The 14708-nt window shown below is 30.8% G+C and overlaps 1 protein-coding gene across 3 annotated transcripts in view; it reads right to left on the reverse strand.

The window, feature by feature from the left end:
- Positions 1 to 2473: 2473 nt before the first annotated feature.
- yuri (yuri gagarin) overlaps positions 2474 to 14708 on the reverse strand; it is a 58359-nt gene continuing 46124 nt past the window's right edge. For 2 of the 3 annotated variants that reach the window (XM_065501223.1, XM_065501222.1), the window contains exons 12-17: positions 10398 to 10689; positions 10138 to 10343; positions 3293 to 3561; positions 2967 to 3200; positions 2860 to 2902; positions 2474 to 2791 (exon numbers count right to left, since the gene is read on the reverse strand). In XM_065501223.1, the coding sequence (XP_065357295.1) occupies positions 2654 to 2791; positions 2860 to 2902; positions 2967 to 3200; positions 3293 to 3561; positions 10138 to 10343; positions 10398 to 10689 (1182 nt within the window). In that variant the 3' untranslated portion in view covers positions 2474 to 2653. Of the gene's footprint in view, positions 2792 to 2859; positions 2903 to 2966; positions 3224 to 3292; positions 3562 to 10137; positions 10344 to 10397; positions 10690 to 14708 lie in introns of those variants that run through there. The other variant, XM_065501226.1, reaches the window with a different exon arrangement.

Below are 14708 nucleotides of genomic sequence, written 5' to 3' on the forward strand. Positions count from 1 at the left end.
TTGATTTTGTCATTCCGTTTGTAACATATCGAAATATTGGTCGTAGGACCAAAAAGTATATATATTCTGGGTTCTCATAAGATTCTATGACGGTCTAGCTATGTCCGTCCATCTGTTGAAAACACGATAGGACCAAGTCGAAGGGATCTAGCTGGCTAAATTCTTCCACAAATACACTCTGCTGATTTTTGTTTTATATTGAAAATGGACAATATCGGTCTATGATTTCACCTACCCCTTATACAAGGTGGCGCAAAAGTCATCCTCCTATCAGAAAATGCTATAAATTTTGCGATTGGCCCCTAATGTCAGTTCTGTTTTGACATTTGTGTAGTAAACACATGCGAAATACACGTTAATAAACAATGTTACGCTACACTGCTGCAGAACGCGGAATATTGTTGACTATTTATTTGACCAATAATCGGTCGGTGACTTCATCAAAAATATTCATGAGTGATGAGGCCCATTTCCATCTTAGCGGGTACGTAAATAAGCAAAATTTACGCTTCTGGGGCACTGAAAATCCGCGTGTAACCCACGAAGAGCCATTACACCCGCTCAAAGTCACTGTATGGTGTACTGTTTTCGCTGGAGGAGTCATCGGACCTTTTTTCTTCGAAGACGTCGCGGGCCAAACGGTTACTGTGAATGGTGAGCGCTACAGAGCAATGATCAACGAGTTCTTTTTGCCGCAACTTGATGAATTGGGATTGGAAAACATGTGGTTCCAACAGGACGGTGCAACGGCACACACTGCACGTGCCACAACCGATATGCTGAAGGATGCATATCCCGGGCGCCTAATATCCCGTTTTGGCGATTTGCACTGTCCAGCAAGATCGCCTGATTTGATCGCTCCAGACTTGTGGGGATTTTTCAAGTCGCGGGTTTATGTCAACAATCCTCAGACTCTTGCATCTCTTAAAGACAATATCCGTCAAGAATGTGAGGACCTATCGCCGGAAAAAGGGCTCAAATGACAATCAACTGTGGCGGCGGCCATTTACATGACATCATATTCTCGACTTGATGTAAAAAAAATTAAATGACCAAATAAAAATAATCCATAAGAAGAATCAAAGTTTTTAATTTTTTTTTTAATTACAGCCAAAAAATATCGGAAGTTTACTTTTGCGCCACCTTGTATAAATGTTTGATTATACGACAAGCCCGATAATATGTTTCCTAAATAAGTTCTTACCAAATATGTCCAAAGACTTGTTTTAAAAACAATTGTGGATCTTTTTATTGTTGAGTTTTAAGAAGAATAGAGAGAGAATCTTATAAAAACAACAACTATTTTTGAAGTTTATGATATCAGTAAAGTTAATTTGAAGCTAAATATTAAAAGTTATCGGCACTTTTAAACTTCGTGAATATAAAAAAAAAGAAAAAACTTATTATTTTCCCTTGCAATCCTTGCAATTTCATTAATGATTTCTGTGAATTGGATTTTCACCGAAAACCAAACTATTCATGGAAATTGAAAACGAAAAAAAAACCAACTTGCTAATTAACAGTTAATTAAATAATGAATTATTGGAAAATGAAGACATTAACAGAGAAAAACATGATGTTTTAACTATTTTTTTGTTTTGTTTTTAAATATTTCTCTTGGTTTTTTTGCGTATTCATGATAATTAAATGAAAACAGTAGCCGGTGGCCAGCAGCCAATGAAGCTGGTGATCGACCCATCAGATTATGACTTTCAATTACCACATGAAGATGTAACAAAAATTTTTTATTTTTACAATTTGTAAAAACCACCAAAAAGCGAAAACCTCTTACATACATTCTTCAGACGCAAGCAACAACATTATTAAACAATTGATGACCAAAAAATAATAAAAAAAAAATTAAATAAATAAAAAAAACCATCACCTCTCACTACAATGAAAATTAATGATGGACTTGTATAGTGTTGTTTTTTTTAGCTTTGGGTGCTTTGAATGTCTTTTACCCCACGCAGGAATTGAATTATGGCACATGCGTGTGTAGCAATTAACCATGGAACAGTTGGATATTGTAAAATATTGCGTAAGTTTGACAGACAAATTTTCCAAATTCCCATTAATATATTGTATTTGGCGTCATATGGACAAAATTATGTCACCCTTTTCAATTATTTATGGGAAATAAATTAAGTTACAACTTAAATTCTGTGTTTGTTGTCAATGATGGGTTTCAATATTAAATAATTTGATATTTAAATTAACGATCTTTTAAATGGCCACACCAGAAACTTCTAACAGATCTGGTAGTTACTCTAAGCAGCTGCTGCTAAAAAGGCAACATTTTGCAAGATGTTACCCTGTATAGGGCAATTTAAATTCACACTGCTCGACTGTTAAAGTTGTTTAAAGAAACTTTTTTACAAAATCTACAAGAATTAATTAAATTTATTGATTGGTTTCCAATAATAGTCGTAATAAAAAATAATCCAAGTAATTAATTAACAATAATTAAGTTTATATACAATTATAAACTAATTTGTTTGCAGACCATAACTAGATACAGGCACAAGTAATAGAATAAAAAGTATATTACAAAATTAAACTAAAACTAAACATTAAAAATACCTACAATACATATTAAAAATATATATATACAGAATGCTAAATCAATTAAACCGATTTCTGTTAATTAGTTTTAGAGTGGTTCCTCGCTTGGTCTGAAAGCCGAGCTTGAATCGCCTCTCGAAGCTGTAGGCTCCTCGTCTTTAAACGAGGAGCTTTGTTCCGAAACACGACGCGCTGTGCGGCGTACAATTTCCAAACGTTCGGCAATCTAGTATGGCGAGAGGGGAATAATGATGTTGATTTTTTGAATTTCGTCACTTTTGTTTTACCACTTACCGATCTTTCAGATGTATTATGCAGTCTACTAAAGTTGGAAAGGCTATGCAGATTAAAAATAAAAATTATTATAAAATAAATTGATGTAAAACATCTAGACAACCCACTTTAATGAAGACACTTTGAAACGATCCAATTCGTTTTGCAGCAGACTATAATCTTTATAGAGATCATGAAAGTTATGCATTAATTTCTGTTTATCTTGCAGCATATCTTCAATACAATTTTGATATATTTTTAAATTCTCGCGTGTGGTTTGTTCGGCTTTCAGCTGCTGTTCCTTCCATTTGCGAAAGTTCTCCAGCAGTTTTAGCTGTTGTGTATTGATCTCTTTCTGCTTGCTGCAATATACACGAATAACTGTCTGTATTAGTTTGAATGTGTTGTTGCTTTCAAAATCGTATCTAATAATAATAATAATAACAAAACTCACTCGTGTTCCTCTTGCAATTTTTTATAGTCTTGCACCAGATCCGAAAATTTTCTTTTCAGCTCGTTATTCGTTTCCTGCAGTCTTTGCTGGGCTTCGTTTTGGGCAAACTCATTGCGTTGCATAATAGATTTTTGTTGTTTGATGACATCGTGTGCATTGTATAGTTCTTTTTCGGTCTTGAGTAGTTGTTCCTCTAGGCTCTTTTGACGACCCATGGCACAGGCGTGATTTTCTTTGAGCGAGAGCACCTCATCGCTGAGTAATTTGCGCTGGAATTAAAGTGAAAATTCATAAATAGTAATTATCTAAAAATGTTACCCTATAAAGGCAATGAATTTTAAATATTTCCCCTAATTTTTATTATTATTATTAATGCGGGATTTACAATAGATGGCGCACAGTGGTATGAGAATAAAAAAAGAGGGAAATAAATCTGTAACTTCTAAACCCTTACGCCGATTTGAATGAAATTTCACATGCGCAAAGAGGAAGTGTAGTGGAGTTTAAGTTTTGAACTTGGACCTCATGACCCCACTAGGAGCGGGACCAGGGGTTCCCAAAGTAGGACACCTCGGGTATGTTCAATTTTTAAAATAATCCTAATTCTTCGTTTGTGTTCCGATTTAAAAAAAAACTTACACATACAGAATATCCTCGTCGAGTACTACCTTGTCGTAGCTATCAATTATCTCGTATTGCGTAGGAGATATTCGCATTTGAAAATTTAATTTTCAACATATTTACCCACCCTACACCAGTTTTTTGGTGACCGCGGTTCCAAATATTATCCGATTTTATCCATTTTTCTTTTATAGGATTAACAATAGATCTATATATCAAATAAAGAAAGAAGTGTTTAAAAATAATGACTGACTCCAAAGTTACATGCATTTGAATATAAAAAAAATTAAAAAAGGCGATTTTTCGCAATTTTTTTGGGAAAAAAGTGCTTTTATTCTTTTTAAGTTATCTAAAAAATTTCTAAGATGATGTATAATGAATTTGTACTTTTTGAAAAGCTAACATTACGCCAAATATTTTAAAAATTTAACATACCCGAGGTATGGCAACCCCTGGTCTTGCTCCTGGTGGGCTCATGAGCAGCGTTGCCGTTTTGGGCTTTTCCTACCAAATTTGGTAGGATTTTTTTCGTTTGGTAGGAAGGTAGTTTAAATTGATTTTTGGTAGGTTGGATCAAAAGTATTTATTTACAAGATAGATTATTAGAGATCACTAAGGCAGATGCAGTTTCAATTTTCCAACTTATAACAGATTTCTTTTCGGCACATAACGTTCCTTTAAAAAACTTGATCGGATTGGCAACAGACGGTGCTAACGTTATGGCTATATACTAATGAAACTGACTTGTTTTACATTAAGTGCATATGCCACTCACTCCAACTCTGCTCTAGTTATGCATGTAATTTGTTGCCAAAACATATTGAGCTTCTTTGTGGTAATATATATACTTTTTTCTCACATAGTCCCAAAAGAATTAACGAGCTTAAAGAATTTCAGGAATACTGTTCTGTGAAATCTCATAAAATATTAGGTGTTTGCCAAACAAGATGGTTATTGCAAGAATTATAGAACAATGGGACAGTTTACAATTGTATTTTATATCATGTTTTTAAAACGTAAATGGTATAAGAGCAGCAGAAATGGCCGAAAGTATGTCTAATAAAGTCAGAACTTATTTTTTATTCTTGACATACATATATGTATGTATACATATGTATATATTGCCTATTATTAATAATCTCAATAAAGAATTTCATTCTGAAAGTTCACGTTTGCCATATTTATATACCAGTATAAAACTAACTTTTTACTAATTTTAAGTAATTTTATAAAAAAAGAACTGATTAACAATAATATTGAAATTTATTTCAAAAATAAAAATAATCATATTGAAGTTCAAAAAATTTGTATAGGCATACATAAAAGCAGAAATGTATGTATATTGAAAACAATCTTAGCTCGGATGAAATATTTGAAGTTAATCATAATCATAATTAAAATTTAAACGAATCGAAATGTGTGCATATCTGTAGTTCTAATGAGATATAAAGGACAAAAACTGGTTACAAAATTTTAGAGACACGACATTAACGTGTTTCAGGCCATTAGAACTAGAAATGTATGAACAGAATTAACATATTCTGAGAAATATTAAAATAAAAGATATTTTTACTTAAAAGATATCCATATTTACTTTTATTTGAATTTTTGTCTTCGTACGATACCGTTATCCTATTCGCAGGTATGACCCACAAAATTTAAATTTTTTTAACGGCAGTGTCAAATCTCCATTTCAAATTTAAAAAAACTTTGGTAAGAATTGTGCTGAATTCCCAATTATTGATAAATTCATAAAATTTATTGTTGGGGATAAGCTAGTTCCTATGCGCACTTCACTGGTTGCTTAGGCCAGATCATCATGAAACCTTTTCCCAAAAGGCTTTAGAAAAACTAAAGATATTATACAAATAAAACTATAGAGTGAATGAGAATTACAGACGCTTTATTTGTAAAAATATCAAAGCTTAAACAAATACCAAATTTTGTTTAACAAATTTCAGAAGAGTATGAACAGAACAATGAACAGTATACGACTTGACAAAAAAACCGGTGACCGGCAAGAAATCAAATATATGATTGTCCTCTAAAAAAAGGACGTATGGTCATCTTAACAAAAGTAATATTTCAATTGATCTTTTGAATCACTTTGTGGAAGTAGAATTTCACCAAATTTTTACCACATATAGAACCAGTTGTGTAGATTCGTATTATGCAATAAAAATAATGCTGTATATGTGTATACACTATTGTTTTATTGAGGGGACTATATGTAAATACTTTTTAAATAAAAAAATCATAATTTTCTCCAAAAAAAATATGTAGTATATGATTTTAAAAAATGGAAGGTTTAAAACGAATAGGAATAAAATTTGTTCAGTGGCAACGCTGCTCATGAGGTCCAAATTCAAAACTTAAACTCGACTACACTTCCTCTTTGCGCATGTGAAATTTCATTCAAATCGGTGTAAGGGTTTAGAAGTAACAGATTTATTTCCCTCTTTTTTTATTCTCATACCACTGTGCGGCACCCAAAATGTGTCGACTAGGACATACAAAATTTATCACCAAATCACCAAAATTCATTTGTTATCCGAATGTTAAGAATTTATATATTGACATGTGTTGAACCTATTATTTCCGTTTTGGAATTTCAGAATTTAAACAAAGACACTTGCAAAAGTTATTAACTCATTGATCAAAAAATATTTCGATCTACATATGTATTGTTACGAAATTGTACTTGAATTCAAATATAACGATTTTAAGGGCTGATTTAAAAGTAGCATAATGCTTTCAAATAACAGTGCTGTAATAGCAAACTGTAACATATCTGTGGGCATTATTAAATAAAAGCTTTCATTTGACCATTGATCGTAAGTTGGCAACGCTGCACAGAGGGTTGAAATGTACCAAAAGTGGCGATTAATTCAAAAGCTGAACTTTATCTGTTTCAGTCATGTTTGTTATTGGGTTAAAGTGCATTAAATAATACATCACAAACTGCTAAAATTACAGTTGTGAGTAACTTACTTTATTGGCAGTGAGCGGTCAAAGTCAAATAATTTTTACAAATTTTGCGTGCTGTGGTTAAAATTGAAAATTGTGATATTTCGAGAGCTTATATTTTTTGTTAAATCTGTTAAAAGTAGAAATATTAAAATGGAACCATCAACTTCAGGTATTTGAGAACATAAATAAATAATTTTTGTTTAGATAAATGTTTTGAAAATATTTTTTAAGATTTTTTTTAAAGTTCTCCATTATTGGGGTTTTTTCGATATATAGATTGAGGTTAAAAAAAATAGGGCGAGATCGGGTAAATTCCATTAAATGCTTTTAAAATATGAACTTTCAGCTTCCATATACAGAAAAAAAATCGTGCGGGTTTATTGAGGTTTTTTACTTATTTAAGTTATATTGAAAGAAATCCTCTTGCTAAAAAACATATTCTGATACAAAATAGGTTAAAACATTTTTTTTACATTTTTTTTAAAGTTGTGTTTTTATGTATTTATGATTGTTCATTACAAAAATTTATAATATTGTCTTTTGTGGCTTTTTTTAAAAACATTTGTACATTTATAAAATTTTGTGAAAAACAAAAATTAGATTTTAAATTAAATTTATGCTAATGTAAATACATATAATAAATTTATGTTTTGAATTTTTTAATAGCATATTAAGTATGCTTTTATTTCCAATTTTATTCATTAATTTATCGCTTTCCATTCCAAAGTTATAGCATAAATTGTGAGCTAAGGTCTTTTTTTCCAAAAAACAATAATGCATTTAACGGGTTAAAAAAAAATTTTTTAAACTTTTTTTTCTCTTTTATGACTTTTTTGAAAAAAATTGTAAATTTATACAATTTTGTGTAAAACAAAAATTGGATTTTAAATTAAATTTATACTAATGTAAATACATGCAATAAATTTATATTTTGAATTTTTTAACAGCACATTAAGTATGCTTTAATTTCCAATTTTATTCAATAATTTATCGCTTTCTATTCCAAAGTTACAGCATAAATTGTGAAAAAAGTCTATTTTCCAAAAAACAATAATGCGCTTAAAGGGTTAAAAAATGTTTGTTTAACCTTTTTTTTCTAAAATGCTGTGTTTTTATGTGCTTATAATAACTCATCAATAAAAAAATATAATATTTTAAAACTACGGCTTCTATGAATTAATCGCCACTTTGGGTACCATTCAACCCACTGTGCGCTGTTTGAAATCGAATATTCAGTTAAAGAACATTGTAGAAAGTACACCACAATGTACAGTGTTATAAATAGTGGCAGAGGTTGCAGTAGTTAGTCAGTTTATCAGAGACGCTATTTGAATAAACATCAACTGAGTGCCTTAAAGTGTGCTGTATTTTTCAAGTGAATTCGTATACATTATAAAGTGTCTGTATTTCTGAGAATTTATAAACGTGTATAAAAAAAACATGGAGTGACTATTTAATTCTGCGATTGTTGTACATTTTAAATAAATAAAGAGTTGTTACAATTTGCAAACTACTAAACGGCTTTTATTTGCAATCAAAAGTATCCGGTTTATTTAAAGGAAATAAACCAAACGTTTTGAAAAGGTTAAAACGTAACAGTATATAAGTTCCAAATTTTATTACGATATCGTTATCAGTTAGAATTTAGCACTAATTCAACAACTTCCATACAACGACTTTGGCCGAAGCAGCAACAAGAAAGAAGAGAAGACAACTACAGTCCAGCCTTTAGCGATCGGTCACCAAATTCTCACTGATAACACATAGTATCTGTAGAATTACATATGGAATGTAGAAAACATTCTGAAAAATATTACAAATATAGGATGACGTTAAATGGTGGTGCAACGGCTCCGAAGTTTGAAGATACAAGGGGGAAAAAATGCATTTTTTGTCAGTTTATGGAAAAATTTTCCATTAAATAATATTTTTTGATTTGACCGCAAAAGAATCGTAATATCAACGGAATTATTGTTTCAGCAAGATAAAAAAGACTAAAATTGGATAAAATATTGTAGAGTTATTAAAAATGCACAAGGCCATTAACGAAATGTAGGAAAAAACATAGTTTTCCCCAGAATTCAAATCCCATTGACTTATTTTGCTTATACTTTTATTCCCTTAGATATCCTCTATAAACCCTAAGGAGATGTTATAAAAATTTTAAAATTTGTTTAACAAAATTTGACCATAGCTTTGTGATCAGAACGAGATAGGTTTTTGGATAAAAAAATTATTTTATTTTATTTTTCCAAATAGTCTTTTTTATCCCTTTCAAAAAATAAGATTTGTCGAGGTCATCAAAATAGGTATTTTTTGTGAGATCATTTTATTGTTGGAGACATTTCTTTAGGTTTGGAAACAAGAAATAATCACTTGGGGCTAAATCCGTAGAATAGGGAGGAAGAGGGAGCATTTCGTAGCCTATTTCAAGGATTTTTGGCATGTAAACTGCACATGTGTGTACCCTGTTTTGCATCCGATTGTGAGCAAATGCAGCTTTATCAAATGTTTGACAGCAGTCAACTGACAGATGTCTGTTGCCAGAAGCATCGTTGCCTTTCAGTTAGGAGGCAGAAATTCAAAAAGTCGCGTACTTATTGACCTGCTCTCGTACTTTCTGTTGATAAGGTTTGTTTAATTCACTTTTTTCCATTTTTTCCTCTAGTCACGCGGTAGTCTGCTATTAGTGCCTGTCAAACATAAACTAAATGACGCAGCTTGTACAAATTTTGACAGGAGTCAACTGACAGATGTGTCAGTTAAGAGCCGGGAAATTTAAAAAGTAGTGGACTTATTGACCATCCATCGTATTATAATATTTAAAACAGAACAACTTCTATTATTTTAAAACGATTGTCTAATATATGTCAAGTTTTCCCTTGCCAGGCTGATGCCATGTAAATGTGATTTGTACCTTTCGTATAAAGCTTTCGAACTCGAAGCGATAATTCTCAACAACCAGTTCAATAACTAAAATAGTACTGTGTCAGTTTGCTTTTCTTTAAGAAATTAATCGAAATTTATCACAACAAATTTCAAAATCATTTTGAATTCGATAGATTCATCACAAATCTGATTGATAGTTTGCAACCACTGAAGTAGTAATATTAAAAATTTTATGTTTTCACTTTAAAATTTGAGAAAAATTCTATCTGATATTAGAAAAATGCAAAAAGATTGCAACAAAGAGAGAAACAATTCGGTCATTCGGTCTTTCTTCATTATTTAAATTAAATTTTCTGTTATCCTACCTCCATATTATGTTCATTTTGTCTCTTTTCCATAGTTTGAAAACGTTCGGACAGCATACACAGCTGATTGTTGGCAGTACGCAATTTTTTCGCTTGATCTTCATAGTTTTGCTCCAGAGCTTCATATTTGGCAGCCAATTCCATGCGATGGCTCTCTTGGCTCTTCAGAAGATTGCCCAAACGATGAGCTTGTGAAATTAAATCTCCTATAATAACAAAATTTAGTTAAAAGTGATACTAAAGAGAGAATAATTTCTTACCATTTTTTCTTTTACTCTCATTCAACTCTTCATTGAGTTTCCTAGTTTCTCTGTGTAAAAAATGTTCCTGCTGCGTTGACCTATCCAACTTTTCCGTAAGCCCTTCAATTTTCTTCTCCAATTCAGCTGTAAAGTTATTGCGGGAAGTGACATATTCGAGGGCTGCCTGATGGGGTTCCAACGATTGTATTTGCGAGACATTGTTGAGCATACTAGCCAGTTGCACAATGCGTTGATCTCGTTCAAAAAGGGTACGTTGCAAATGAGCTATTTGGCATTTGAGAGTTTCATTCTAAGCATATGATGGAAAGAGATTTATTTAAGAGAGAAATATAGAAAAAAAAACATATTATTTTGTAGTGAGTATCAGTGTTTGTATATTTTGTTGTAATTGTAAGTTTATCACACATTTGTTTGTAGCTCCGTAAAGGCAGCCTCTTTGGTTTGTGTTTCTAGTTTCAGTGCCTGCTCTAGTCGATCATTTTGTGTTTCTAACTCTTTAAGAGAGAGTTCCAAACCTACATCTTCAGACTCATGACACTGATCCTGATCACTGCATTCCTTTTGTACCATTATCACCTCACACGATATCTGCTCTAGATCATTTTTTAAATCGTCAATGATCTTTAAATACGATTCATGAGTGCTGGCTATTAAAGATGTCTCATCATGACACTGCTTAAGTGTTGACTCCAAGAGAGCACTATGAGGACAGTCGCCGGCCTTGTTAAATAAATATTATAACTAAGTATTTATTGTTGATCAAGTCTGTCCTATGTATTTCTTACCATTTTTGGGTTTCTCTAGTCGTGGCTCCTGTTTCAATATATTCTAAATTCTTAATTTCTTTAGCATTGTTTGGCTTTTGTTGTTTTGTTAAATGTTTAAAAATTTATTTCTATTTTAGTTTTTCGCTATTCGTGTTTCGTTGCAAGTATCAAAAAATTATTTACAAGTATTTGCCATCATTACTATTTTCGAATTCAATAATTTTGCAATAAAAACTTTGTCACGAAAAGTTTGAAACACCAAAAAAAAAAAACAATATATAAATAATTTACAATTTGAACTAACGCCAAAACAACCTGTGATACATTCATACATGACATACAAACACACTCAATCACATAGAGACACTAAAGGAAATATTAATAAAGGCGAATTTAAAAGACTGTTATTTAAAGCGAGGGGAATAACCTAACGATAGCGCCGAATTCTAACGGATTTAGTCTAATTCATATTTGGATATTGATATTACAGATTCTATTCTATACTCAGCTAGGCTAACGATGACACCTCCTTGATTCTAATAGATATCAGATCTGAACTGGAATATTTCAATATTTCCTGGCTTGCATTATTTATTATGCAAAACATATTCACGGGGGTTCTCAATTAATTCCAGATTTAGACTAGTTAATAGCACAGAGTACACAGAAATGATAATTTTGACTTTTCAAAATAGTCAAAATCTGTTTTCTAAAGCAGTTATCATGGAATGAGAAAGATATATCGCTGTAAAAGGCAGTTCTGAGAGAAATATAAAACTTGGTTATCTTCTGTCTTGTGACATCTCTGCATGGTTTGTTTTGATAGTATAAATGGTTTGGATGTAGTATCTCCTGGTCAATCTATTTCCGGAGCTACTGTTTCAAGAAAAATTCCAGGGCGGTTATTGTGCAATTCGATTCGAAATGAAATTCGTTCAAATTTGTATGATTTAAGCATTGTATTTCGAAAAAGTTTTAATTCGAATCGAAAGACAATAACCCTCCAGATATTCTAGAAGATAATAATAAAAAGTTATTACGTGAAAAATATCATAAAATCTGCTATGAATTTTCCACTTTATCAGCAACCATATTCACACAAAACCTGGTATACATTGTGAGAGAGAAATGGATAAAAGTGTCTATTACTTCACGTCTTTAATAATCCCTAGATGGAAAAGTGTGTAAAACAATTAAAAAAAATTACTCTCTTTTCAGACATCCCAAAAAAGCGGTATTTTTTACAATTTTGCCCATATGGTCCACATTTCCATCAAGGCTGGGAAAATACTTTGGGGATTCATAAGAAATACATCAAGGTTTATAAAGCTGCTTTCCGTTTTCTGATCCCAGCTTTAAGATTTTAGAACATGTGGCACAAAGTAGAAATTTGTATAAAAAAAATAGGTAAAATTCCGAAGGGCGTGTCCCTACATATTCTAAAAATACGACATGTTTTTTATACCAAACTGTTCTGCGTAACCCCCTGTCTATATTTGACAAATATTTACCATAACAATTAATGACGTTTTTTGTCAAGACAAAGTTGTCTGAGCAAATGCACTAACAATTTTGTCATAACGAAGCAATAATACTAATAAATGGAGACTATACCTAATAATTTTTTATCTTGACAACCATTTTGAAGATAATCATGATACAAATTTGTCAGGTATAGACACGGGGTAAAGATAACTTACAGAAAAACATAAAATTGTTATATGTTCTTAAAGATTAATAAAAAAGAGTTAAGTCACATTTTCGTCCAAAAAACAGCAAAAATCTACTATTTTTAGAATTTTTAAATTGAAAAACGTTTATTTTTATATCCATAATTGATATTGCTCTGAAATCTTTTATATATTATAAGCAATTTAGTTGTCCAAAAGTACAAAATTTCAATTTTGAAATGCCTATAACTCGAAATAGATACATAGTATACGCAAGCATATTTTTTTAGCCGAGCGCTTTCCAAAAATATAAAATCCTTGAAATCGCGTGGGAAACAAAAAAATTGCTCGTGTTTAAAAATGTTACATGTCGAAGGTACCCTACTTTGCGCTGCCATAGCGACGCCCCGTAGCATTTGTAGGGTCCATTTTAATAACTTAAATACTCCGTGGTTACGCCTACGTCAAATTTTATCCCGATCGCACCAGCCCACAGAGGGTTGAAATGTACCAAAAGTGGCGATTAATTCAAAAGCTGAACTTTATCTGTTTCAGTCATGTTTGGTATTGGGTTAAAGTGCATTAAATAATACATCACAAACTGCTAAAATTACTATTGTGAGTAACTTACTTTATTGGCAGTGAGCGGTCAAAGTCAAATAATTTTTACAAATTTTGCGTGCTGTGGTTAAAATTGAAAATTGTGATATTTCGAGAGCTTATATTTTTTGTTAAATCTGTTAAAAGTAGAAATATTAAAATGAAACCATCAACTTCAGGTATTTGAGAACATAAATAAATAATTTTTGTTTAGATAAATGTTTTGAAAATATTTTTTAAGATTTTTTTTAAAGTTCTCCATTATTGGGGTTTTTTCGATATATAGATTGAGTTTAAAAAAAATCAGGGCGAGATCGGGTAAATTCCATTAAATGCTCTTAAAATATGAACTTTCAGCTTCTATATACAGAAAAAAAATCGTCCGGTTATAGGTTTTTTACTTATTTAAGTTATAGTGAAACAACTACTCTTGCTAAAAAACATATTCTGATACAAAATAGGTCAAAACATTTTTTTTTTACATATTTTTTAAAGTTGTGTTTTTATGTATTTATGATTGTTCATTACAAAAATTTATAATATTGTCTTCTGTGGCTTTTTTAAAAAAAAAATTGTACATTTATAAAATTTTGTGAAAAACAAAAATTAGATTTTCACTTAAATTTATGCTAATGTAAATACATATAATAAATTTATGTTTTGAATTTTTTAATAGCATATTAAGTATGCTTTTATTTCCAATTTAATTCATTAATTTATCGCTTTTCATTCCAAAGTTACAGCATAAATTGTGAAAAAAGGTCTTTTTTTTCCAAAAAACAATAATGCGCTTAAAGGGTTAAAAAAATTTTTTTAACCTTTTTTTTTCTAAAATGCTGTGTTTTTATGTGCTTATAATAACTCATCAATAAAAAAATATAATATTTTATATTTATATTTTGAAACAAAATTTTAGGTTTGAGTAAAAAATTCTAAAAACGAAAAGCACCGATCCTCAAAAGCTCGTCATATTTGTATAGCCCTATATATTGTTTATATACATACAAAAAGTTTTTACTATCATACTGTAAATAACGACAAAGTGGGCTATTTTCTTAAAAAAACTCAGTTTTTGGAACACATTTTCCCCGTTTTAAGAATTTCGATGTTTGAAAACAAAGAATGGCAACATTAGTGATGCCATTGACTTAAGAACATTTAGGTCTATATTACTTCCAAATTTTATTGTGATGTCTGTAACTGTTCAAATTTTACATTAATTCAAAGTTTTTATTTTTCTTGATGGAAAATCACCATTTTATAATATTGTT

This window comes from Calliphora vicina, chromosome 2 (assembly GCF_958450345.1).
Source record: "Calliphora vicina chromosome 2, idCalVici1.1, whole genome shotgun sequence".
In the NCBI taxonomy this organism is placed as follows: Eukaryota; Metazoa; Arthropoda; class Insecta; order Diptera; family Calliphoridae; genus Calliphora; species Calliphora vicina.